The 27,118-nt window shown below is 51.5% G+C and overlaps 1 protein-coding gene across 1 annotated transcript in view; it reads right to left on the bottom strand.

The window, feature by feature from the left end:
* Positions 1-27,118, bottom strand: part of DVL3 (dishevelled segment polarity protein 3) — a 506,262-nt gene that overhangs the window by 272,062 nt on the left and 207,082 nt on the right. Inside the window, exon 2 of the mRNA XM_085635609.1 lies at positions 25,407-25,476. Coding sequence (XP_085491735.1) covers positions 25,407-25,476 — 70 coding nt within the window. The remainder of the gene's footprint in view (positions 1-25,406; positions 25,477-27,118) is intronic.

The following is a 27,118-nucleotide window of genomic DNA, read 5'->3' on the forward strand; positions in this document are numbered from 1 at the left end:
GACTGCACATTCTCCTTTCTTCTGACTTTTCTTATCTACTTAACTTTTTAAATTTGTAGCATTCTGGATGGGCTGTCTCCATACAATATAAATGAGTGTTGGAGGTTTGTGATAAAGCACACTTCCTCCTACCTAGTCCAGAATAACAAGGAAGTTTTGCTACAGTGTGCCAGTACTTTTTTGTTGAAACTATTGTTGATTGGAGGGCGTTCTGGCACGTTTTTCCCTCTCTAGCTCCTTTTGTGATTGAATTACTACAGATTACATCTGGACTGAGGAGTGAGAGGCTTACTAAAGACTACATCTGGACACAGGAGGGGAGTGAGAGGCTTACTACTGCTTACATCTGGACTGAGGAGGGGAGTGAGAGGCTTACTAAAGACTACATCTGGACACAGGAGGGGAGTGAGAGGCTTACTGTAGACTAGATCTGAATTGAGGAGGGGAGTGAGAGGCTTACTGCAGACAACATCTGGACTGAGGAGAGGAGTGACAGGCTTACTGCAGACTACATCTGGACTGAGGAGGGAGTGAGAGGCTTACTGCAGATTACATCTGGACTGGGGAGTGAGAGGCTTACTGCAGATTACATCTGGACTGAGGAATGACAGGCTTACTGCAGACTACATCTGGACTGAGGAGGGGAGTGAGAGGCTTACTACAGACTACATCTGGACACAGGAGGGGAGTGAGAGGCTTACTACTGCTTACATCTGGACTGAGGAGAGGAGTGACAGGCTTACTGCAGATTACATCTGGACTGAGGAGTGAGAGGCTTACTACAGACTACATCTGGACACAGGAGGGGAGTGAGAGGCTTACTACTGCTTACATCTGGACTGAGGAGGGGAGTGAGAGGCTTACTGCAGATTACATCTGGACACAGGAGGGGAGTGAGATGCTTGCTGCAGACTACATCTGGACTGAGGCGGGGAGTGAGATGCTTGCTGCAGACTACATCAGGACTGAGGAGGGGAGTGAGGCTTACTGCAGACTACATCTGGACTGAGGAGGGGAGTGAGAGGCTTACTGCAGACTACATCTGGACTGAGGAGAGGAGTGACAGGCTTACTGCAGATTACATCTGGACTGAGGAGTGAGAGGCTTACTACAGACTACATCTGGACACAGGAGGGGAGTGAGAGGCTTACTACTGCTTACATCTGGACTGAGGAGGGGAGTGAGAGGCTTACTGCAGATTACATCTGGACACAGGAGGGGAGTGAGATGCTTGCTGCAGACTACATCTGGACTGAGGCGGGGAGTGAGATGCTTGCTGCAGACTACATCAGGACTGAGGAGGGGAGTGAGGCTTACTGCAGACTACATCTGGACTGAGGAGGGGAGTGAGAGGCTTACTGCAGACTACATCTGGACTGAGGAGGGGAGTGAGAGGCTTACTGCAGACTACATCTGGACTGAGGAGGGGAGTGAGAGGCTTACTGCAGATTACATCTGGACACAGGAGGGGAGTGAGAGGCTTACTGCAGACTACATCTGGACACAGGAGGGGAGTGAGAGGCTTACTGCAGATTACATCTGGACACAGGAGGGGAGTGCGAGGCTTACTGCAGACTACATCTGGACTGAGGAGAGGAGTGACAGATTTACTGCAGATTACATCTGGACTGAGGAGGGGAGTGAGGCTTACTGCAGACTACATCTGGACTGAGGAATGACAGGCTTACTGCAGACTACATCTGGACTGAGGAGGGGAGTGAGAGGCTTACTACAGACTACATCTGGACACAGGAGGGGAGTGAGAGGCTTACTACTGCTTACATCTGGACTGAGGAGAGGAGTGACAGGCTTACTGCAGATTACATCTGGACTGAGGAGTGAGAGGCTTACTACAGACTACATCTGGACACAGGAGGGGAGTGAGAGGCTTACTACTGCTTACATCTGGACTGAGGAGGGGAGTGAGAGGCTTACTGCAGATTACATCTGGACACAGGAGGGGAGTGAGATGCTTGCTGCAGACTACATCTGGACTGAGGCGGGGAGTTAGATGCTTGCTGCAGACTGCATCAGGACTGAGGAGGGGAGTGAGGCTTACTGCAGACTACATCTGGACTGAGGAGGGGAGTGAGAGGCTTACTGCAGACTACATCTGGACTGAGGAGAGGAGTGACAGGCTTACTGCAGATTACATCTGGACTGAGGAGTGAGAGGCTTACTACAGACTACATCTGGACTGAGGAGGGGAGTGAGAGGCTTACTGCAGATTACATCTGGACACAGGAGGGGAGTGAGATGCTTGCTGCAGACTACATCTGGACTGAGGCGGGGAGTGAGATGCTTGCTGCAGACTACATCAGGACTGAGGAGGGGAGTGAGGCTTACTGCAGACTACATCTGGACTGAGGAGGGGAGTGAGAGGCTTACTGCAGACTACATCTGGACTGAGGAGGGGAGTGAGAGGCTTACTGCAGACTACATCTGGACTGAGGAGGGGAGTGAGAGGCTTACTGCAGATTACATCTGGACACAGGAGGGGAGTGAGAGGCTTACTGCAGACTACATCTGGACACAGGAGGGGAGTGAGAGGCTTACTGCAGATTACATCTGGACACAGGAGGGGAGTGCGAGGCTTACTGCAGACTACATCTGGACTGAGGAGAGGAGTGACAGATTTACTGCAGATTACATCTGGACTGAGGAGGGGAGTGAGGCTTACTGCAGACTACATCTGGACTGAGGAGGGAGTGACAGGCTTAGGTGCAGATTACGTCTGGACACAGGAGCGGTGACAGGCTTACTACAGCTTACATCTGGACTGAGGAGGGGAGTGAGAGGCTTTTTTTTTTTTTTTTGAAAACCTTTATTGAGACATAGGGAAGATACATAGCAGACTGCCGTAGGCTCCCACTACAATGGGTTGTTTCTGTGGGCTTGTTTGTTCCTGTCTCGCATCTCTCACACAGCCATTTAGCCGACATCCCGGAGGACCGGCGGCGTTGCAGTTCTGCATCAAACAGTCCGGGGAGAATCACTTCTGATGTGTGAAATACGTGCTCGCCCCCAAACTGCACCATAGGGTAACCATCCCACTTAGCTAACCCACCGGCAGTCCGCTCAAGCCTCTAAAGTGTCGTAAACCGTAACTCAACCCCCACCCCCCCTCCCCGTTTGCCACCCTGTCACTGTCTCCTTCTTTATTGTGTCCACTTGTGCACACTGTCGCAAACCAAGGCGTCGAGTTCCAACCAGTCGCCACATCGCATACTTCCAGGCCCATCCAGCCCCGCAGTTCAAGTTTCCGTCTCGCAAGCACACTGCTAAGAGGCACACGCCGCAGACAGGGGAGCCCCCGACCCCCCACCCATATACCATCCGCTGTCTCAAACTTGTCACTGACATCATAGCCCATCCTGCCACGATTAAGTCCTATTGTTGTGGCACGCCCTCCACGACCTCATTGCACACCCCAGGAGCGTCTGGTTGTGTCTCCCCCTGCCCAACCTCCTCAGGGTCTTCGGCTGTCATGTACGTTCTATACAGCGCCCAGAAGTTCTTGGGGCGACTCCTGGGGGGCAACAGATCGCTATACGTTTCCGCCTGCGTGCTGCAATACAGCATATCTCTAACCCATCGTTTCTTAGTCGGGAGAGGCCCTCTCATCCAGCAGGCCGCCACGACACGTCTCGCGATCAGCAACGCCATGTCCGTCAGACGCCTCAGCGCCCGCGGAAGAGGCCTGGAGTAGCCCAACAACGCCAGGGCCGGATCAGGGGGGATCTCTTTTTCCAAGATCTGGCTCAACTCACGGAACACCGCAGTCCAAAACCGGGCAACACCGGGGCAAAGCCAGGCCATGTGTAGGAAGTCGGCCACGAGAGTATGACAACGCTCGCACTCCGCCGTGGGGCGCAACCCGTACCTATGTAGTCTTTCCGGGGTGTAGTAGACCCGCTGTAGAAATTTGAAGTGTATCAGTCGGTGTCGACCATTCAGGGAGACCTTTTTAGTGCTAGAACAGCAGTACCTCCACATCTCATCCGAAATGTCCATTTCAAGATCCGTCTGCCAGGCTCGCCGCGCCCCAGAACCCCGGGGCTCCCTGTGTTGGTCTCCAATCTTTTTAAGAATCGAAATCAGTTTGGACGGAGCAGCAGTTTGAATGACGTAGGAAAGCTCTGGGATCTCGGGGGGCTCCGCCCCAGACGGCCCCAAAAGAGACAGCAGCGCGCCCCGAACCCTGTGGAATTGAAAGCGCTGGAGTAGCGTGATCCCCGGCCGAGTCGAGACAACGCTCTCCAGCGTCCTGGTCACTCCGTCTTGGAACAGGTCCGCCATCCTAACTATGCCCAAATCTCCCAACGCTCGTTGCACCCCTGCGTCCCGCAGAGGGGGGAGCCAAACTGCCCACTCCACCCGCATCAGCGGAGAGTATAAGAGGTCACAGTCTTGCCGTCTCATAATCGCGTGCCACGCGTGGTTAGTAGTGCTGAGGGAGTCCAGTAGGCCCACCCTCCGATCCACGGGTAGGAAGACCGTCGCCGGGAGCGGAAGTGGAGCCGCAAACAAACGCTCCAGCTGCACATGCGGGACGTCTGGTTCGGAGTGTATCCACGCGTGCAAATGGGACGCCTGCGCCACTCTGTAGTAGCTTTCTAGGTCTGGAGCTCCAAGTCCCCCCATCTCATATGGCAGCGTCAGTACTTTCCACTGGACTCTAGGTTGTCTACCACCCCATGTCAGTCGGATCAGGGTCTGAGTCAGCTGTGCAAAGAAAGACCTGGGAAGAACTATAGGGATGTTATTAAATAGGAACAGAAATCGCGGCAGGATGATCATTTTCATGATGGCTATCCTGCCCATCAGTGACAAAGGGAGCCTGTTCCACTCCTCCACCTCGTCTACAAGTTTGGAATAAGCTACCCCATAGTTCTCCCTCAGCAGGACCTCCGGGTCTCTATGCAGCCGAATTCCCAGGTATCGGATAGTGTCCGTTGTCCACTGCAAAGGATATTCCATGGGGAACGGCAATGTAGCCGGGGTCAGCGGAAACGCCAGCGATTTGCTCCAGTTAACCCTGAGACCCGACAGCGCCCCAAATCTGACCACCTCCCGCAAAATGGAAGCGAGATTCTCCTCCGGATCTCTAATGTACAGCAGCGTATCATCCGCGTAGGTGGAGATACCAATCTTATAGGAGGGAAAGTTAATTCCCTCGAAACTGTGGTATTCTCTTATTGCGCACGCCAAAGGTTCCGCCACCAGCGCATAGAGAAGTGGGGAAAGAGGGCAACCCTGCCTGGTCCCCCTTGTGATTGCAAACGGCTCCGTGACCCGCTCTCCGAGGCGCAGCCGGGCAGTGGGCCTAAAATACAGAGCACCAATCATCTGCAAAAAAGGCTCTCCCAGCCCGAGCTTCCTCAGCACCCGCACCATAAACGGCCACTCCACTGAGTCAAACGCTTTCTCCATATCCAGAAAGAGCGCCATGGCCTTACTCTCTGGGCGCACATGCTGCATGACTCCGAGGACCGTGCGGATATTGTACGTGAGGTTCCTAGATGGTACAAAGCCTGCCTGTTCCGGCGCTACAAGGTCCGGCACCAGCAACGCCAAACGCGTGGCCAGCACCTTAGCATATATCTTGGCATCGACATTAATCAGCGAGAGTGGCCTATAGGAACTGCACAGATTGGGAGGCTTCCCAGGTTTTAAAATTGTAACAAGCAGGGCCTCTCGCATCGTGTCAGGCATGCAGCCCTCTAGACATATATCGTCAAAAAGAGTCATAAGGTGCGGGAGGAGCTGGTCCTGAAAGGCCTTATAGAAGGCCACCGTCAGCCCGTCCGCTCCCGGGGCAGTGCCCGTCCGCATACCTCCCAGGGCCTCCAAGATCTCGTCCTTTTGTATGGGCAGCGCCAGGAATTCCCGCCGCGAGTTAGACAAAAACGGCATTTTAAGGTAACTCAGATAGTCATCCATCTCCTCTTCCATGTGAGAGGACTGAGACTTATACAGTCCAGCGTAGTAGGTCTTGAATTCATCTGAGATCCCCGCCTCATCGGTAATCACCTCGCCCGAAGTAGTGACGAGCTCGTCGATGACCAGGGGTCGCCTAGAGTTGCGCAGTATCCCCGCTAACACGGACCCCGGGCGCTCGCCCTCCCCGTATGTGCGAGCCGTGGCGTACTTCCCCATGTGCTGCACCTCTCGGTCCGCTTCACTGTTGAACTCAGTGACCAGGTGCTGCAGCCTCGTGGCCACCTCGGGGTCCGCCGAGGCTCCCTGAGCCTCCTCAAGTTGAGCTATCTGCTTCTCCAGAGCCCCGAGCCGCCGCCGGATGGATTTCAGCACGCCCGAATGCTTAGTCATTGCTACCCCGCGAATATAAGCCTTGAACGAATCCCACACCGTTTGGAAACTCTGGACTGAGCCTACGTTTACCTCAAAGAATGAGTCTATTTCCTCCGCCAGTTCCCCCCGGAACACGTCGTCCAGCAGTGAATACGGCGGCAGGCGCCACGTAAACGGCGGTACTCGCCGGTGCGGGGTTGTCAGGACCAGTAGGAGAGGGGAGTGGTCCGACAATGTGCGCGGCAAAACCTCGCAATCCTTAACGCACGTAAGCAGCGACCGAGACACCAGCCAATAGTCTATTCTGGTATGCACGTCATGGAATGCCGAGTAATGCGTGTATCCCCCTTTACCCGGGTGGCAATGCCGCCAGATGTCGAGCATGTCGAGCCTGATCAATTCTGCCTGCATGTGTAGGGCGGCGGACGCCGGGCGGCGGGCTGGCCCCGAGGAGCGATCTAGATCCGGATTGAATGTAAAGTTGAAGTCACCACCCCATATCATGCCTGTGGGCGCGTGTAGCCTGCATTGTGCCGCCAGTGTGTCAAAGAACTCGGGGGGAGTCATAATTGGGGCCGTATACATTGACCACTATCAAGTCGTGGCCCTTACCCTCGCACCTCGTTATTAGGTAGCGCCCGTCCGGGTCGGAGGTCAGCACCGTCAACCGCAGTTTCGATCGTGGGTTCACCCAAGTAACCACCCCTCTGGAGTGCGATGTGAAGCCTGCAGCAACGCTGGTGCCCACTAGCCCCTTCGCCGTTAACAGTTTACTTGTTAGAGGGAGGTGGGTCTCCTGAAGCAGCGCCAGGTCAATGTGATGCCGGTGGAGGTAATTTAACACCTTCCTAAGTTTGCGATAGTCGTTCAGCCCCCGGACGTTCCACGTTAGAGCTCTCATTGCCTCCCCACCCATGTCACCCATCTGCTCACTCGTTCCAGTCATCTCAGCAGAAGCATACCGCAACCACCACTGCGTACAGGCCAGATGGGAGTCCCCGCATACCATTCAATTCCAGACAGCCTGAAACAGCCATACAATAGTAAGTCAAAAAGTTCACCACTCAAAAGACAGTGTGGATCACAGAGATCAATGGCAGAACGTCTCCCCAACTCCCGAACCCACCACCCACAGCCGACCGCCCCCAACCTGGCCAGACTGATCCCCCGTCCCACCCCCCTCCCTACCCCACAACAAACATACAACACCATCCCCGAACAGTCCCCTGAGGGGCCCTGAGTGCTATCAGCGCTGGGGCAGAGCCTCCGACGAGCAGCTACTCTAAGCTCTCAACAGACCACCATATGGCCATGCTCCCGCTTCTAAACCCCCAATTTCAGTGCAGCTCGAACCAATATCTCCTCCCCTCCATTAGGCACGGGGGGCACCCCTACAGTCCCTTCAGCGGCCAGCCCTCCCGCCCATCCAAACCTGCACGGCGCTCTCCAAACTCCCCCAGTGAGTCAACTTGGCCGTAGCCCTTTTATCTCATGAATCGGCCCTCGCAGTGAGCTCCAAGCACTACACAAACCAGAGTCTCGCAGTTAAGGCCGCAGGGCTATACCGCCGTCAACCTTACCATGATAAAGGATCAACCTCCGCCCCCCCTCCAAATCTAGGGCTGCAACACCCAGGCATCCCCCAACCCAACGGTCAGGTCTCACCCAGCCTCTGCCTCCGAGTCCTCCAGGGCGGTCGCCGTCTCGTGCACAAGAAGAATGTTCCAGCCGCAGCAGCACTGCCAGGGTAGCGGGAGCCTCTATGACAGGGCAACGACCCCCCGTCAGGAGACAGAGCCTTTCAAGCGGCCACTGCCAGCAATCTAGTCCTGCTCCCCCAGGCCGGAAGCCTCCGCCTGGGCAGCCGCGTCGTCCTGTAGTCCACGCCGCTGTTCCCTCGACCACTCCTTCAGAGATCGCTGTAGTTCCCTCGGGTCCGTAAAGAAGTGCGATTGCCCCTGCCTGTTGATTCAGAGCCGCGCCGGGTATAGCATGGCATAGTCCAGGCCCAGATCGCGGAGTTGTTTCTTGTAGGGTGCGAACTGCCTGCGCTCCTCCTGAACCTTCGCCGTGAAGTCGGGATAGATGGAGATGTCCATCCCCTCATATTGCAGCTTCCCCTTTTCCCTCGCCACCCGCAGAGCCGTGTCTCTGTCTCTATAATTCAGCAGTTTAGCTATTATGGGTCTGGCAGGCGCCCCAGGCTTGGGGCGAGGGCCCAGCGTGCGATGGGCTCTCTCAACAACAAACATTGGGGAGAACACATCCTCTCCCAGCAGCGCCCGCAGCAGTTTTTCCACGAAGAGTTCCATTCGGCCGGTGTGCGTCGATTCCGCCACACCGGTGATGCGGACGTTCGATCTCCTCGAGCGGGCCTCCAAGTCTTCGGATTTGTCCTGAATGACCTGCAGTAGCTTGCTGAATTGCCTGCGGTCCGAGTCCCAGGCTGTCTGCGTCTCCTCCACCTGCGTTATCCTCTGTTTAGTCGCGTCCAGCCTCTCAGCATTCTTATCCACTCGTTCCGACATGCGGTCCATGCGGTATGTGAGCGCGTCTAGCTTAGTGTCTATCGCGGCCAGACTGCCCTGCAGCCCCTTTTCCATTGCCGCCAGCGTTGCCTTGATGTCGGCACACATCGTGCTCTCCGCAGCCGCTCCATCCGGAGGTCGCGCCGGCGGAGCTTCATCGGGGCCCTTGGGCTTGCGGGGGTCAAAAGACAGCTTGGGCTGCGACTTATCGCTTTTGCCCATGGCGACTCCGATGGTCAGCGGCCGGCTCGTGTCCAGAGCCAAGTCTCGACCTTAGGGGGGGGGGCTGCGCTGCAGGTCACCCTCACCGCCACTCACAGGTGTCCGGAGCGCCGACCACTCCGAGTCACAGTCGCTCCCTCCGGTCTCCCCTCGATCACAGCCACCGGCAGTGTCGAAGAGCAGCGTGCAACGCTCCCAGTGTCCGGTCGCCTCCTCAGGGCCGCGCCACTGCACCGATACCGCGGGCGAGTTCTCCGGGCCGCAGCCGCCGCTCACCAGGCCATCCACAACGCAGGTAGCGAGCTTCCGCCAAGTGGAAGGTATCCGAGGGGGGCGCCGCCGCAACAAGATTCAAGTCTGGGCTAGCAAGATCAGCAATCTCTCTGCAGTCCCCGTGGGCCCGGTGCTGTGCCCACCGTACAGGGGGGGGGGGGGGGGGAGGGGCGTGAGCGCGCCAACTCCCGGGCAGTCCGCAAGTCGGTCCTCACCAGCGCGCCGTCAGCATCAAGGGTGTCTCGGGAGGGCCCCCGGGTCCGGGCTCCAGGGGGTGACCAGGCTCCAGCGCGGCGTGGGCAGCCGCTCCCGTCAGATGGCCTAAGCAGCAATTCAACCAGGGGTGGAGAGGAGAGGGGGGGGAAACACCGCGACCGCCCCTCCGCGCCCTATGCGGGTCCGCAACCCTCCGGTCGTATGTCCAGCGTGCCTGGCTTCACCTCTCCGCTGCCTCCCAGGCACTCGGCAGTTGAACCCGGGCGGACGGGTCCCCCCCTCGCAGACCGGCCGCACGTCGGGCGACGTACGACGGAGAGGTCCGCAGGACAGTCCGGGGCTCTCGGCCTAGTCCGCTCCTTCACTCTGCTTCCGCCGGTATCGGCTCACCGAGCCTCGATCGTCGCGGCAGTGCCTCCGGGGTATCGCGGCTCAGCGCCAGAGGGGACCCCCACGTCGGTTCTTCGCTCTATGCCGCTGAGCAGGATCCAATAATCGGATTTTTAGGGACTTAGAGCGGGAGCTCTGCTTTTACTCGACCGCCATAGCCGCCGGCTAGCTCCGCCCCCCCGGGGAGTGAGAGGCTTACTGCAGACTACATCTGGACTGAGGAGAGGAGTGGCAGGCTTACTGCAGATTACATCTGGATTGAGGAGAGGAGTGACAGGCTTACTGCAGATTACATCTGTACTGAGGAGAGGAATGACAGGTTTACTGGAGATTACATCTGGATTGAGGAATGACAGGCTTAATGCAGATTACATCTAGATTGAGGAGGGGAGTTACAGGTTTATTGCAGATTACATCTGGACTGAGGAGAGGAGTGACAGGTTTACAGCAGATCACATCTGAGCTGAGGAGAGGAGTGACAGATTTACTGCAGATTACATCTGGATTGAGGAGGGGAGATACAGGTTTACTGCAGATTACATCTGGACTGAGGAGAGACGGTTTTACAGCGATTACATCTGGACTAAGGACAGGAGTGGCAGGCTTTTAGTCGATTACATCTGAGTTGAGGAGTGACAGGTTTACAGCAGATTACATCTGAACTTGGAGATGAGTGACAGGTTTACAGCATGTTACATCTGATCTCAGGACAGGTTTACAATAGATTATTTCTGAGCTGAGGAGAGGAGTGAGAGGCGTATTGCAGATTACATTTGGACACAGGAGGGGAGTGACCGGTTTACTGCAGATTACTTCTGGACTAAGGAGAGGAGTGACGGCTTTACTGCAGATTACATCTGGACTGAGGCGGGGAGTGAGAGGCTTGCTGCAGATTACATCTGGACTGAGGCGGGGAGTGAGAGGCTTGCTGCAGATTACATCTGGACACAGGAGGGGAGGGACCGGTTTACTGCAGATTACTTCTGGGTTGAGGAGAGGAGTGACAGGCTTACTGCAGATTACATCTGGACACAGGAGGGGAGTGACAGGTTTACTGCAGATTCCATCTGCACTGAGGCGGGGAGTGAGATGCTTGCTGCAGATTACATCTGCACTGAGGAGAGGAGTGACAGGCTTACTGCAGATTACATCTGTACTGAGGAGAGGAGTGACAGGCTTACTGCAGATTACATCTGGACTGAGGAGAGGAATGACCATTTTACTGCAGGTTACATCTGGACTGAGGAGAGGAATGACCATTTTACTGCAGGTTACATCTGGACAGAGGAGGGGAGTGACAGGCTTGCTGCAGGTTACATCTGGACTGAGGAGAGGAATGACCATTTTACTACAGGTAACATCTGGACTGAGGAGAGGAGGGACCATTTTACTGCAGGTACATCTGGACTGAGGAGAGGAATGACCATTTTACTGCAGGTACATCTGGACTGAGGAGAGGAATGACCATTTTACTACAGGTTACATCTGGACTGAGGAGAGAAGGGACCATTTTACTGCAGGTACATCTGGACTGAGGAGAGGAATGACCATTTTACTGCAGGTACATCTGGACTGAGGAGAGGAGGGACCATTTTACTGCAGGTTACATCTGGTCAGAGCAGGGGAGTGACAGGCTTACTGCAGACCATAGCTCAGCTCCAGAGAGGCGTGAGCGACTGACAGCGGATCATATCACAGCCTAGGATAGGAGAGTGAAATGTTGACATCGAGCATAGATGAACCAGATCTCCGACCGACGCCTCTCACGAGACCTGCACGCAAGAAAACTACAAAATATATTTCTGACTCATAAAAACAGCTACAGATCAAGCAGGAAGATTGCTGACTCCAGTGGCGTCATGTAATGAAATCCAGGAGGCTGGGGTGCCCGCTCAGCTGTCTGGCAGAGGCTCTAATGTATGCAAGATGTGCGGTGCCGCCTCGCGCTCTGCAACCAGACATGAATCCTGACGCGGAGACGTCACGGGCGTGACCCTGACGTGCTCAGGGCACGAGTAATGCATAATACAGCCGAACAGCTGATGGCAGAGGCTTGTGTTTGTAGACTGCTGCCAACCCCCACACAGTAACAAAGCCTCACCCACCCCATGTGCATCATCTGAAGAGTGCGGGGGCACAAGGTGGCACAAAAACCAGCTATGAGGGTGCCAACGGAGAGTGGTGTGTGGAGGTGCAGCCCACCACACCTTGTGAAGACGCACATGATATGAAACGCAGGGCTCTTACACTAGGTGTCAACCCACATAAGTCCACAGTTGTGTCTTTTCACTGTGCAATCTGGGCAGGAGCTTGTTGGATCTTTCCATCTTGTACACAGAAAGACAAAAGCTGCATGCATTTATGGATGGTGGTCTTACCTCTCGCCCGAAGTGTGCCAGGTATACCCAACGTGGGTCCTGGGCTCACTGTGCCACTGGAATCAAGCTAGCCTGGCTGACGAGGGGTTATGCCCCGAAACCGGTCCCAAGATGCTTGTTTCCGGTCCAGGGAGGACCTGGCCTGGCAGTTCGGGCTGGACTGTTCCCATGAGGCACAGGGTCAAGACTGATTTGCATATGGCTGGGTCTAAACTGGGTTGGCATGGTGAGCAAAAGAACGATGGATTTAACCCAGATCTCTTGACTGGGGGTGAATGTATGATTTGTGTGTCTTGAGTTTCAAGGTACGAGCGGTGTGTTCTGTGCACGTGGTCCTCTCCAGTGAGATGGAAGCCCTGCTTCCAGAATCACACATGGATGACTCGTCTTCCCAGCATGGACCACCAGAGTAAAAGACAGAAATGATCAGGGATTCTGAGGATGGGAACAGGAACCTTCAGGGGTGACACTGAGACCACTGTTCAGCCCCCAGCACAGGCCTGGTGTGAGGCTGTGGCATGACCTATCACAGGAAAGGGAGGGGGGACCACCAGAAAAGCAAGAAAGGGCCCACCCCTGAGAGTTTCTCTGAAGAACTCGCAGGCATGATCAGGAAAGGAGGTGCTGCAACATCTCGAGGCTGAAAGATCCCCAGATTCCAGAGTGGCCTTCGACTGGTGACAGAGCTATGTGGAGGACTGGCCGCCGCTGTAAACTATGGATGGCCATGGAGGCCATAGCCAAAACCACTAATTCAGAACAGACTAAAGAGCTGGATAAGACGTACTGTAACGGGATAAAGCGAAACTCATGAATATCTGGGAATGATTTAAAGTATGTCAGTGGTGCTGGAAACACTTCAGAGTGGGGGGGCTGGACACTGACGTCAGCGCTCCAAGGTTACAGGGAGATGCAACCATACACAGGTGAGAAGTAGCGTTATACAAATCTCCAGAAAGACTGGTGTTACTAAAAAACGGGAGTCTAGCGAATTTGCAGAAACCTCCAAGCTGCAGTGTGTGCGCGAGGGTCTCGGAAGGAATGGGGTGAGCCAGATCCCTCAATGCTGCTCGTGTAAATGTGGGCTCTGATGAGGCATTCTGAAGCTCGTGTTGAGGTACCGTCGTATGACACAGTATGGCTGTTATACCGAGGCCCCGCCTCCATCTAGGCGCCTAGAACTGTTGATAAAGCGCTACAAACCACGGCTGAGCAGATGCTTCAGAGCCTGGCTAGGAAGGGGCTGATCATAAACAGGGTCCTAGGAGACAGAAGGCCCTCGACAAAGTGGGCAACGATTTGAAACTGGTGGAAAAATACCATGAGAATACTGTCACAGGAAGGTGCAGGGCCAATAGAAACACTGGCCACAATAGGGCTGGGCCGGGCCGGGCCATCCGGTCTCTCCGGATATGTCGTCATTGAGCCCTGGCCCTCAGAATATGGGGCCGAGAACACGGGTCTCTGAACCACAAAGCATGGGCTCACAACCTTGTGCAGCAGAATAAATCCCCGGGCATGGGCCTCACGAAACTGCCTGATGTCAAGAGCTGGGCTCCACACCACAGCAGCACATACTTGTGACATGAAGGCATTTATGGTAAAGCGGCCACGCCCGATAAACCCTGTGTACCTAAACGTCCCCCAGTGGGCCCAGAAGTGAGAGAACAGAGCCGACTGCCCATCGGGTCCCATTTCTGTAAATAAAATGTAGCAGCAACTCTGCTGAGGGCCGGCTTTAGGGCAGTGCGACCGGTGCGTCCGCACTGGGCGCTGACCTGTACAGTGGTGGGGCGCTGACCACAGGAGGGACGCTGACCTCAGGAGGGGGGCGCTGTGTTTAGCAATAACTAAAGACTGGAGTGATGAAGGGCACTTTGGCCTGGTGGAAGTGAGAGAACACGAGGAGGAGGTCATGTGGGTAGGCGCCAAAAATGATTGTCGCACCAGGCGCCACCAGCGCTAAGGGGCATATTTACAAGCTGGCGATAAAGATATTATCGCCGCGTTTGCGGCCGTTTTAGGACGAAAAGCGGCGATAATTTTATCACCTAATTAGCAAGGCCACGCTAACGCGTGAAACCTTGCTTTAGCGTGGGGATTTCTAATGCCCAGCTTTGCATCTCTAATGAGATGCAAAGTGGGCGTTCCTGACCTAACATGACAGGAGAAATGTCGCTTAGCGACATTTCTCCTATCATCAAGCCCCACGCTATTAAGCATAGCGGCAGGAAATGTAGCGATAACCCCTGTTATCGCTACTTTCCTAACACCTGCTTCAGGACTGACTTAGCCATGATATCCTATGGAGGGTGGATATCATGGCTAAGTTTGTGAGGCCCTATCAACAAGTTAATGCCACATTTCGTGAGATTATCGCTGGGTTTCCAGCGATAATCTCACGTTAGGCAGTTAGCGCTAGGATTTTTATCGCTTTTGAGATAAGCGTTGCTAATAGCACACTATCTCAGCGATAAAAATCCAGGCTAAGACCGCTGAGCAATAATTATCACCGGTTGTTGCTGATATGCCCCTAAAGCCGGCTAATATACTGCGAAATCTAAAAGCAGAGCAGGGTGTCATGGCCTGGGCATGGATACCCAAAACGGCGGATCATACACTTTCCATCCCGTGGGGACATCCAGGAGGGAAAGGTTAAATTAAAGGGAAACCCCACAGTAGACAGAATAAAAAAAGCAAGAGAAAACACAAGGGCGACAGGATTAAGGAGGCTCCACTAACAACGAAATGCAGCTTATTATTCACTCCACATGGGGGGGGGGCGGACACACAACTGCGCGAGAGTAGCACACTGCTTGGAAACGGCAAGGCGTTGTGTGAGTGCAAGAATAGCGCACTTCCTCAACCCCTAGCACGGCTTCAAAAGAACCGCCATTCTTGACGCCAGGGGGCGCTCGCTCCCTGCAGGTGAAGCAAGAGACTGTATTTAAAGTGTCCGAATACGCCGATGCGAGGGGCTGTACTAAACTGCTTTTCACAGAAATGCTATATAAAACCTGCCGCTGACTGGGGAACAAACCCCGCCCTAATCCCTTAAATCTCCGTCGGCGGTCTCGCTGCCTAAGAATTATTTTCTGGAGCCTAATAATGCTTTAACTGTAATATACGTCAGTAAAACAATTGGTTGCAGCTCAAAGGACATTTTCACCATGCAAAGTACCTCGCCGCCGTGATGATTGTGGTGTCGGCGCTTTCAAGGCACGTTTACAGAGAGGGATAGAGTGTAACCTTTGACCTCAGAGAAAGGGCTCTTCGCCGGAACTAGAGGGATTTACAGGCGATCTCAGTACTACCAAAAATGAATGTGTCCTTAACTACTGCTCAAGCGTCGATGTTGCTTAAGTGCCGGTGCTGAGCACCGGAAACCACTGACTTAAATTAGGCACTGGGCAATCTTCCAGAAGGACAAAAACTGGGTGTCTCGACAGGTTCAAAGCACAACACAAGCACGGAGTGCTTACTGGAGGGGAAGAGGGCAGAAAACCGAGATTCCCAGATAGCATCAGCAGAAACGCACGGATTGTCTGGCAAGCGCTGCGAAGCAGAGCAGAACGTAAGGTGGCTCATACAGCACTAGAGGTGGGTTGTGCAAGGATAACCGCTAAGCGCTTTGTGGAGGTTGCAGGGGCGGAGCACAGGGAATCACAAGGACTCCCAAAGAGCATCCGTAGAATCACAGATTCTCAAGCAAGCGCTGAGAAGCAGGGCAGAACGCAAGGTGCCTCGTACAGCACTAGAGGTGGGCATTGCAAGAATACCCGCTGAACGCCGTGTGGTGGTTGCAGAAGAGCAGGGACCGAGTGCAGAGTCACAAGGATTCCCAGGGAGCATGAGCAGACCCACACAGACTCACAGGCAAGCGCCGAGAAACAGAGCCCAGGGCGCCCCGAGGCTGGATCTGAAGCATGTTTGGGTGGGCAGTGCAAGGATACCCGCTGAACGCCTTGTGGAGGCCGCAGGGGGCGGGCCTAGAGAATCACAGGGGTCCCAGCAGAATCACACAGTTGCTCAGGCAAGCGCCAAGAAGCAGGAGAGGGTCCAGAATGACTCAAAGGCGCGAGCTGAAACACCAGAAACGGTGGCACGCAATCAGACCTACCCAGCGCCTGGATAAGTCTATACATTGGCAGAGGTGCCCATGGAAGGACAGAGAGCCCCCGGGCAGGCCTGGAATAAGCACAATCCATACACCCGACACTGCCCGCCTGAGTGGAAGGAATGCGCGGCTCCCCTCACAGGCCAAGTATGTTGGCACGCAGCGCGCCTGGCATGGAAACAATCAGCCTGCCCGGCCCCGGCTCCAGTGGGGGCCCTTCCTGCTGGTGGTGGGAGGAAAAAATACAAAGCCATTACCCAAACCGACCTGCGGGACGTTCACTCCGGAGGCGGCAGGGCTGCGTAAACAGATGTGTCGTGAACGCGCTAAACCCGGACATTTACAATCACCTTAGAGCGCCCTGAGTCCAACACGGGTTCAAGAGGAACTAGAGAGCTGGGGATGAACTTAAGTAAACTGAATCAGTTTACTTAAGTTCAAAGAAGCAGAGGGAGAACTGACAATCATGTCAGTCAGCATGACGTCGGACCGCCCACCCCCTTCAGAGTCTGAAGGGGCAGTGGTGGCTGGTGACATTTGAAAGTGGTGAGGGCGTAAAATTATTGGCATGCTGTACAGCGGCGAGCGAGCGCGATGACAAAATCGCACTTGAGACGTGCAATTCAAGTCGAGAGCACAGAAGGATGCGTAGAATGAAAAGACATACAATTATTTTCTGGAATAGTTATCAATTTGGAAAGTTAGCAATAGTGTTTTCGCCTAAAGGACTAGCTGACAACATGCATGTTTATCGTCCAGGCGGCCTACCCATCCATTTTAGCTTGAACTATGGCGCCTCTGAGCTGAGCGCTGGTAATGGAGAGCCAACCATAGCAACGAGTTAAGACTAATATGAGTACTGGTACATACAAAAGCACAGTATGTCCAGCCCACAAGTACAAAGGTGCGCGCCGGGTAATTCATGGAACACTGCAGACACACCTTCGGGGAGGGGGGGGGGGGGGGGGACTCTCCTGGTCAAGCAGGCAAACAAATTACAGCTTTAATGGAGGCTGCTTAAAGGGGAGACACATCACTTGTAAACCTCAGATTGAAGGCCCCCCAGACAAGAATGATGTTGGACTCAACACCGACTGAGATCAGAGGTCACTACATGCAGAGGACATTCCAGAAAATAAAACTGGCCTAGAGGGGGAAGAGAGACAGAAAAAACAATACACGAACACTGCAGGAATTGCTTTGCCGCTAAACTGCTCTGGTGTTGAGAAACACAGCACGGCCAGCTGCAAATCAGTATGCAACCGCGGGTGGGAGCAGGTCACTTATTGTTGCAGTGGCAGCTGAAAATGTGTAAATAGCACATCACTTAATCCAATATCATAAATCATATGTGGGTCTTTGCAGAGGGAAGCTACGTTTCTAATCATCAGAAATCTGTGCTCTGCACTACTGTGACATAGCTTTAAATACATCTGAAGCTGTTCCACGAAAGGCACCAAAAAACCACTAACCTCCAATCTCCCAAAAATCTAGTTTGCGTAATGCAATCCCCGGTTTTTAACAAGCATCCCCACCAAGCTGGCAGGAGTCACCAGGGAAAGCAAGCTGGGCAAGGGGAGAACAACGGGTTGTGCTCTGCGTTTTCAACCTTATTCGCCTACATGCGTAAAATATAAATTCTACAGTTATTAATGGACGGGTATTATCACATATGGAAATTAAATATGTGACCATTGGTTTGTGCGCTCAGCAGAGAGGCCATGAAATGAAAGACCATGTATTCTGAACACCTTACTGACACGTTGACACTGACAGCCACTGTGAGAAACTGGCGCTGCCTTCAGCCTCGACTCCAGAGCTCTCAGTCGTGGTCCTGGCGGAGACCGACTTCAAACTATGCGCTATACAAGAGTAAGCACTACACAAAATAGTTAACACTTTTGGGTAACGCAGGATAAAATAAACCATGTGTAATCTAAACAAAAACTAAATCTCTGGAATGGATTACGTTAACATGTTTTGCACTTGCTGTTCAGAAAAGTGCATAAGTGTTTTTGACAGTAAAGGTAAGGGCATGAATATAATGCCCAATAGCGATCAGTTTCCATGTACCTGGTCTAAGACCCTGAGGGACCCGGCCCACTTAAAGCCCTGGTCACAGATCAAAAAGCGTCTCTAAACAGTAGCGTGGCTTTGCAAATTCAGCTCTTCAGACTGAACTGACGCTGATGAAACCTCGACAGAAGATTCCCTCAGTGCCCCACAGACCCGCCCGCTCTCACACCTTCCACGTCGCCGGAGACCATTGTCTCCAAATTAACAAAAGCATGAATCTAAAGCCATGTGCACAAGATCACATGATAAAATACAGCGCTGGGCCACAGGTATCTATGCCCAGTGCCCGCATGGTTGGACAACGGCACCACCTGTGCATTTCATGCCAGTCTCACTGTCCCACCGAACCCAAGCAGTGTCTGACGCATCCCGGGTGACGCACCTGTGTTACAAACTGTGGTGTCGTCCAGCAGATGCCTATTGCTTTAATGCAGCGCTAGGTCAGCTGTGTGTAAACATCGACTACTGTTTACACATAAGCCTTCTTTTCTTGCGCCAATGACGTTCCGAGAAGGAAATGCTTTTGACCCGCTGCATCGTTTTTTTTTTTTGTATGTATCTGTACTCATATTAGTCTTAACTCGTTGCTATGGTTGGCTCTCCATTACCAGCGCTCAGATCAGAGGCGCCATAGTTCAAGCTAAAATGGATGGGTAGGCCGCCTGGACGATAAACATGCATGTTGTCAGCTAGTCCTTTAGGCGAAAACACTATTGCTAACTTTCCAAATTGATAACTATTACAGAAAAGAATTGTTGGAAAACGAGGCAGCATCTGTGAGGCCTGCACAAATAACATGACTACATTTGTCCTTCTCTGGGAACCAAACACCCAATTGTAGCGCCTGACTCTCAGAGGGTAGCGTTGCAGAGCAGTCTGAGGCTTACTCAAGGGAGGTGGTGTGGGCTAGTAGTCGCCATTTGCAGGTGCACAAAAATAACACTCAATAATTGATTGTCCAGTCTGTACTTTGCTTTATAAAAGTAAGAGTACATTTATTAAACACACACACCACTCAATACTATGCACCAATTTACAAATATACATAAGCTGTTGGAATTACTTTGTGACATTGCATAACATCTACACCCCTCCCGCAGCAGGGGTGGGGTCTAGTACCACCGCTCCCATGTATGCACATCAACTTGCCCCCAATGCAGTTAGTTGAACATAGCCTGGAGTGAGGGCCCTGCGCACTGGCACCATCCCAGTGGCGACCCACCCCATTACCTCAACAAGCATTAAAAAGGGGTAAACCTGCCTTGGTGACACATGACCCTGACTGAGCATCTCCTACTGACCATAAAGTATGCACTTCTATATCTTAAGGGCTAGCAGTCTGGGAACTTCACCTAAGCGCAGCAGCAAGAATCCATGTTTACGCACACTTTAGAATGACAGTACTCATCACCTTGGTTGATCATTTGAATGCATTGCAATTACAGCCCCTAAAGGCATCACAGATGAAATCACAGGATTGCGCATATACAGCCAGACACCCTAGCAGGACTGTCTGGCAACATAGCCCCCACTTGGCTTATGACATCTCCTTACACATGTGACTTACAGTCCCTTCAAAAGAAGTACTCCTGGCAACTACACTTCTCCTGCAGTGCGCCTGTTGACTTTAAAAGGAATCACAGGTGAAAGGATGGGATTACGTAAATACAGCCAGACCCCCTAGCAGGAAGGTCCAGCAACATAACTCCATTTAGCTTAACATCACCTTACACAGGTACTTCACTTTACACATGTGACTTTCAGTCCACCTAAAAAGAAATAACCAATAGTAAATACATTTCGGTGCAATTACACCACTTCACCTCCAGGGGATGCCCTTCTCCAGACATCCCCAACTCAGCCCTTCACTCCATGATGCACTTCATAGTACACCCTCAGCTGTAGAACATAAGTTCCAGCCTAGAAGGTGTTAAAGGCTGGCTGAGCCCTTGAGGGGTTATTCTTTCAGATGCCCCATGAAACTTAGGGGTGGACTGTTCTTCTTTATGCTGGGGGAGACTGCGGTGCTCCTGCAGCCCCCCTGCACCCCTTTTCACACATGAGGGTGACCCCCTCCTCTGGGGGCCACCAGGCACCAAAATGGCAGATTTCTTCATGCTGGGGGGGGGGGGGGGGGGAAGACTGCGCTCCTCCAGCAGCTCCGCCAGCACCTTTTCACAAGTGAGGGTGACACCCTTCCTCTGGGGGCCACAAAGCACCAAAACGGCAGATTTCCAAATGCCTGGCGAGGCATTATGGGGCGCTTCATGCTCCTCTTTACCAGCCCCAGCCACTGGGAACACTCTCCTCCGCCCTCAGGGTCTCTGATTCAGCAGGGTGCTGTCTTCACTGGCTCCCTGCGCCAGCCTCTCGCCAGGCTCTCCTTCTGGGACTCACCAGCCCCCGCCACTGGGAACACTCTCCTCTTCCCTCAGGGTCTCCGATTCAGCAGGGTGCTGTCTTCACTGGCTCCCTGCACCAGCCTCTCGCCAGGCTCTCCTTCTGTGACTCTGTTCTCCCTGCGCAGAGGCCCCTGCTTCTGTGCACCAGTCCTGGGCTCTTCTTCTGGTGCTGATAGGGTCCTGGGGGCAGTCAGGGGGTCTCTCCTTCCAACTGCCCATTGCGCCAGGCTCCAGCACCTTCACCCTCAGCAGACCACACCCCAGAGAGCCCTTCTCTTCCTGTGCAAGCACTTTTTAAAAGTTGAGTAGGGGGCTGGCAGGAAGTCTCTGTTGGTCCTATAAAACAGCGACACATCACGTCCTTGCCCCTGCTCCCTCCTTCTTGTCCAGCCTCTGAGCTTGTTCAAAATGGCGTCGTCCAGGATTTCTGGCCACATGTCTCTGAAGCCCCTTTCGCCCACGCTGCCTTCCCTCCTTGGTGCAGCCTGGCACCCAGTGACAGCTGCTAATTGATGAGCCTGTAGCCCCTCCCATCTTCTCTTCCTGGAGAGGAGGCCCTAGCTTGTGGAAGAAAGGTTTCAATCCATCCAGCTGAGGTCAGCCCTCAGCCTGGGTCTGGTCCTGGCTGGCTCAGAGAAATATGACAGTTCTGGATGACCCAAAAGCAGTACAAATATGACTTTGGACTCTGAAGAATACTTCTTTTCACATTTGCTACACTGGAATTAAGTGTGTGTCCAGAATCTGTAGGCCTAATGGAAGCTAATCTAGCCCATGCCTCCACATTCCCATAGGGGAATAATTAAGTGAAAAAACAGTAAGACACACTGACTTTCCCTGGCATGTTTCATCCCAGTGTATAAAGCCTATTCCATGTCACCACCCAATACTGCATAAGTCCTGCCACACCATTCACTTTGTAGCTGCTCCTGGACTGCGCACGCTAGAAATCTCCCCTGCGCAGCCCGTACACGTGTGCACACGCATGTACACATGTGTCTGCATGTAACCAGCCAGTGTCCCTCACTGCAGCTGCTGCGCAGTGGCCTGGTCAAGCCAGGGGGACACCAGTAAAATCCCCATGCAGTCTCTTACATCCTGAGTTCACTGTGGGTGAGTCCCAACTTATGAGGCTCCCCCGCAGTAAAAGCTCAACGATTAGGTGCTCAAAAAGCGAAAAATCCGGGCGGCCCATAGTGTCAGAACCACCTTCTATCAAGAATTGTATGTCTTTTCATTCTACGCATCCTTCTGTGCTCTCGACTTGGATTGCACGTCTCAAGTGCTGTTTTGTCATCGCGCTCGCTCGCCGCTGTGCAGCATGCCAATAATTTTTCGCCCTCACCACTTTCAAATGTCACCAGCCACCACTGTGTGTAACAAAGGCAAGACGACACCGTGGAGAGGGGGGGCTAGACAACACCAGGCGGGGGCAAGGCCTACGCCTGGCAGGGGCTTTGGCAACCCTCAGGGATCCAACTGCAGGGGCACCGCAAGCAGCAAAGGCTGCCATGCCGGGAAGAGGGAGAGGCAGGGGGGTACTAAAATGTGCCCCCCCCTCCCCACGGAGAGTAGCCGTGCCTGTGACAAGCCAGTTACCAGGTGGATTCCATGTCACCAAGGAGGCAGGGCTTCTTTTCGAAGTTTGAACAACTTATGCTTTCTGGGAAATGTAGTCCTACTGCACTTCGGTAACGGAGGTAACATCTGAAAACAGTGATTTGCGAAATACAAGCCCAGGACGGGAACATTTGAGTCTTTAGTGACGCGGGATGTAATGTGGGACCGGCTTTGGTTATACAGTGCCCAAGTAGAATTGTGTTTTTTTTCTCTTTTAGTGTATTTTAGCCAGCTTTAGTTATGAACTGTGTAAAAACTGCAGGCACGCTAAACATTAGTAAGAGCTATTTGTCCATAGTTTGCATAAATGTAGATAAACCTTACGTAGCTTCAAGTACTGTTAGGTTCACTTTGATGCGATATTTTAAAGTATATATAACCAATTTCTTTTGCATCTTTCGAGACCATATCAAGTAAAGGGAATCTATTCAAATCAGTTCTTTGTGCTGTATCCCCTGCACCCGGAAGGTGTTTCTCGTCCTTCCAGGTGACCCCCATTTAATGTCCGCCATGTGCTTTGAAACGTGGAAAAGAACCATGTCACTGGGTTCTGACTCATCCGGGCTCATTTAGTCTTCACTGCTGCACCCCGTGTCACCCTGAAGGTCATGCTGGGCTGCAGCAAGGGGGGGGGGGGGGGGTCTGTGTGTGTGTCTATCCATCCATCCATCTGCAAGTAATGTTGGAGCGCTACATAAATGTATAGGTTTATTTACATGTATTATATGGTGTCGAGGTTGCCTTGCCAGCACGTGGTGTTAAACACAAATAAACAGATACATATACAATGAATAATGGACATCGGGAACGCTTTTATAGGGCCCAGAAATACTGAATGAAACCTGGACCTGCAGGCAGTGGGTGTGTCCTCAAGACCCACAACTGCTTGGGTCCCTCGGAAACACAATATTCGGATTCTGACGCAATTATTCAAGAATTTCATCCCAGCAAAGTCGCAGCATAGAGCACGTCTTGTAAATTCCCGCGGTGAAACTGCAGGGCAGTCAAGTCAAATCAGCTTTATTCAGTCTAATATGTACATCCATAAAAGCATAATAAACAAAAATACAATTGTGCATTTATTCTTTACAAATGTATGCAAATTTAAAAAGCACCAATATTTCATGTGACTCTATAAATCATTTATGAATATAAAATATTAAAATCATTTTTAAATACAAAAAAGATCTATGTCATGAAGAGACATAATGTGAAAAATCTTTTCCTGTGTCAGACAAAAAATCATAAATATCACAAACAGTGAAATGTGTTTCCGTAGAAATAAAGTGCATAGTAAACTATCTCATACACTTCTAAAAACAAAGTTTCAGTTTGTATCTAAATATCTTATTAACATATCTGAATGGCACGCCTTAGCGTGCGTTTACCGCCGGGGAGTTTTTTGGTCCTGATGAAAGCTTAGCTGAAAGAGCAGTCATAAGCAGAAACATGTCGACCACTCCTTCACAGTAATATTTAGGATACAGTTGGCTCATTGTAAAGGCCAGCACGTGTCCGCTTCACCTGTTTTTAACAATTGGAAGCTGCCCTGTTATTAAAAAGATTTCTAGGTGCGGTTTGCCATCTTTTAAAATTGCACTTTTCCTTTTTTTGCACTATCACGCTGCCAAAAAAAAACTTAGCTCCGCTGTAATTCAGACGTTGTAGCACACCAGGGGGACACTCGGCCTCCCTGGTGGGAACCCGATGATAAAGCATGTCACCAACTAGGTTTGTGAGTGAGGGTTCTTTTAAATAAAAGAGGTTTTCCCATCACTCCTGCCCCCTTTTCATTGTTACTTTATTTCTACACTAATAGTCACTCTTTTGTTGATTAATAATAATAAAGACACAGCCAAATGCAATCATCAGGTTTTTCAGATAATGCATCCAAATGTGACAAATCCTTTCTTTTCCTGATTCCCTTTTGTATAAAGTGAATAACAGAATTATTGTTTTTTATGTTATCAAGGCTACATAAAAAGTTAAAAGCTTGTTTATAATGAAACGGCGTTTTGGTTAAAAAGAGTTGTTTTAAAACCAATGTCCGGATATCCCTGTAAAAGCTACAAAATAGTTTAAAATGCAACGTGGACTGGGGGTCTTTCCATCACACGGACAGTTCGGGAGATTATGAGTCCACAGTTCCATATTTGGGAATGATAGTGTAATGTACCAAGGCTAAACCTGGTTAAATAAAAATCTATGTTGAATATTTTTTCCCAGAGTTAGATATATTTGAGTCCCCATCACTAGAGGGAGTTCGCAATAACTAATAAAGAAGTTATTTTGGGCCTAATTTGTGAACCGGAAAGTAAAAGAAACTTTATTCCATCTGAGGCATGACAGAAAAGCATTCGAAAACTACAAACGTGTAAGTCTCTCTAAAGTCTTTTCCAAGTACACCCTACAACGTTTTTATCTGGGTGCCCATTGCTACGGTCTACAGTCCAAGAGGAAATAACTTAAGAACTAACAGCCAAACTGGTCTGTACGAGATAAACATACATGTGTGCAGGTGCTTTTCCTTCGAAATTCCAGTAATAAAGCTTGCTTATTACAAGCTCATACTTTACAAAAATATAAAGTTGCCTCTTCACTAGGTTAAATAATTTTTTTAGTTCTTTTTATATAAAAAAAAAAGAGAATGACAAATCCGGGGAAAGTAGATTTTCCTCAACAAAACACAAGCATAATCTAAATTTTTGAAGATCAATTTTTTGCAGAAAACTGTACACACATAATAAGGTTTGCAAAAGCAAAGTTGAAAAGTTTGCTGCCCTCACAAAATTCTGTTGCCAAAACTATAATTGTTCACACTGCTAACAAAAGGAATTTCTTCGGGCAGGTGAAGAAACGCTGTACTCACCCAGCAGACGACGCGGCCATTGAAACAGGGGAGTTTCGCATTGTCGTCCGAGATCTCTTCTTTCACCACCCTGCGGCAGAGAGAAGAGAAGGAGTCAGGTGGAGAGTATTAAGAAATGACGCCTCATACAATATACAACGCGGGCTGTGGCTGCCCATCTACCAAAGGAGAGCACAGAGCCAGGCTCACAGCACGGCCTAGCCCCATGTCCTACCCATCTGTCAGTCCTCTCTTCGCTCGCAGACCTGACAGGAAGTCCATCAGACAAGCCAGAGGTACAACCGTTCCAGAGAGGGATAGTGAAGCTGCAGGCTGCATCAACAGGGCTCAATGAGAAGGTAGACAGGGCAATGCGTGTAACGTGATGAACGCTCGCACACGCTGTAATACGATGAGCACTCGCGCCTCGAAGGGACAACACAAGGACAAGACGCAGACAGTGCCTGCAAGGCTCGCATACTTTTAACACAAAGTGTATCACTACTATTTATTATTTAACAGCTGTATTGTGCATGAACCAGGTCAGATCCCCTGACTGGAGCGCTGCACATAGCATCACACACAGTATTCGTATTTTACATACTAATAACACCACTAAGTGACAGGAGGGTATGACTGGTGCTTTGTAGTCAATACAAGCAGTGATATTGTTGGGTATGGATGTCTGGTCAGGAATGGGACCAACTGTGGAGGTTGGAACGTGTGAGAGAAATGGAATGGCCTATCAGGGAACAGACCACTGATGCGAAGGGACACGGACCGCCTTCTGCGCGGCTTTACAAGGAATTGTTGCAAATCTCTTAAGAAGGAAAAAAAGCGTAATGTATTCACTGGCTAATTACCTCCGTTCTATTTAATTGACCCTGTGGTCCCCGAATTCTATAGTTGAAAAAATCCCCACTTTCCCCTGAAAGCTTGTTCTTTTTATGCCATTGACCCTGCTCGCTGCGTACTTTTTTCAATTATTTCAGCACAAAAAACTGACCGTTAACCAGGACGTCTGCTCCTTTGCACAACAACTGCGCCCTTAACATAGAATTACTGGTAGACTAGCAAATTCTACATTTATTTTTACCATTTTATTTCCATCCTTACACCACTCTAGCCTTAATGTCTCCATGTCAGTTTTGACCTCATCCACTCTGCAAACATCTCAATCACAGTTGGTGCCAACAGTGGTGACAGCAGGTGACCATGTACTATTGCCTCAAGTTCCATGAAAGGCGTCCACGTCAACCCCATTCATTTGTGTATCAGCGATGGGATTGGTGTCGACCAAAGACCATGACAGTTACGAGGGGGTGAAAGATCATGTTTCCAAGAGTAACCACCAAAGTCAATATCCAATGTAACACCAGGCCGAGAGGCTCAGGTGAATTCAACCCCACATACAGGCAAAAAGATGCATGTTTCGCGAGATCTCCCAAACGTGAAACAACATTCAGTATGTCCCTGAAGTCCCTCCCTATTCATCTACAAGATGACATGACCCAACTCTACCTCTAGGTGTCTCCTGAGGAGGATGGCCTGTATGACGAGCCATCTCCTAGCCAGCGGCTCTGGAATAACACAACAGGGGAGCACAAAATTACAGAAATGTAACTAAATTATACACCAAGAAAATGCCAATTATGTGGCACGTTCTAAGGCACCTAGCTCACTATTTTATCATTTTAACACACATCAATACAAAAGGTTTTTCAAGTTATACA

Source organism: Triturus cristatus, chromosome 11 (assembly GCF_964204655.1).
Source record: "Triturus cristatus chromosome 11, aTriCri1.1, whole genome shotgun sequence".
Lineage (NCBI taxonomy): Eukaryota > Metazoa > Chordata > Amphibia > Caudata > Salamandridae > Triturus > Triturus cristatus.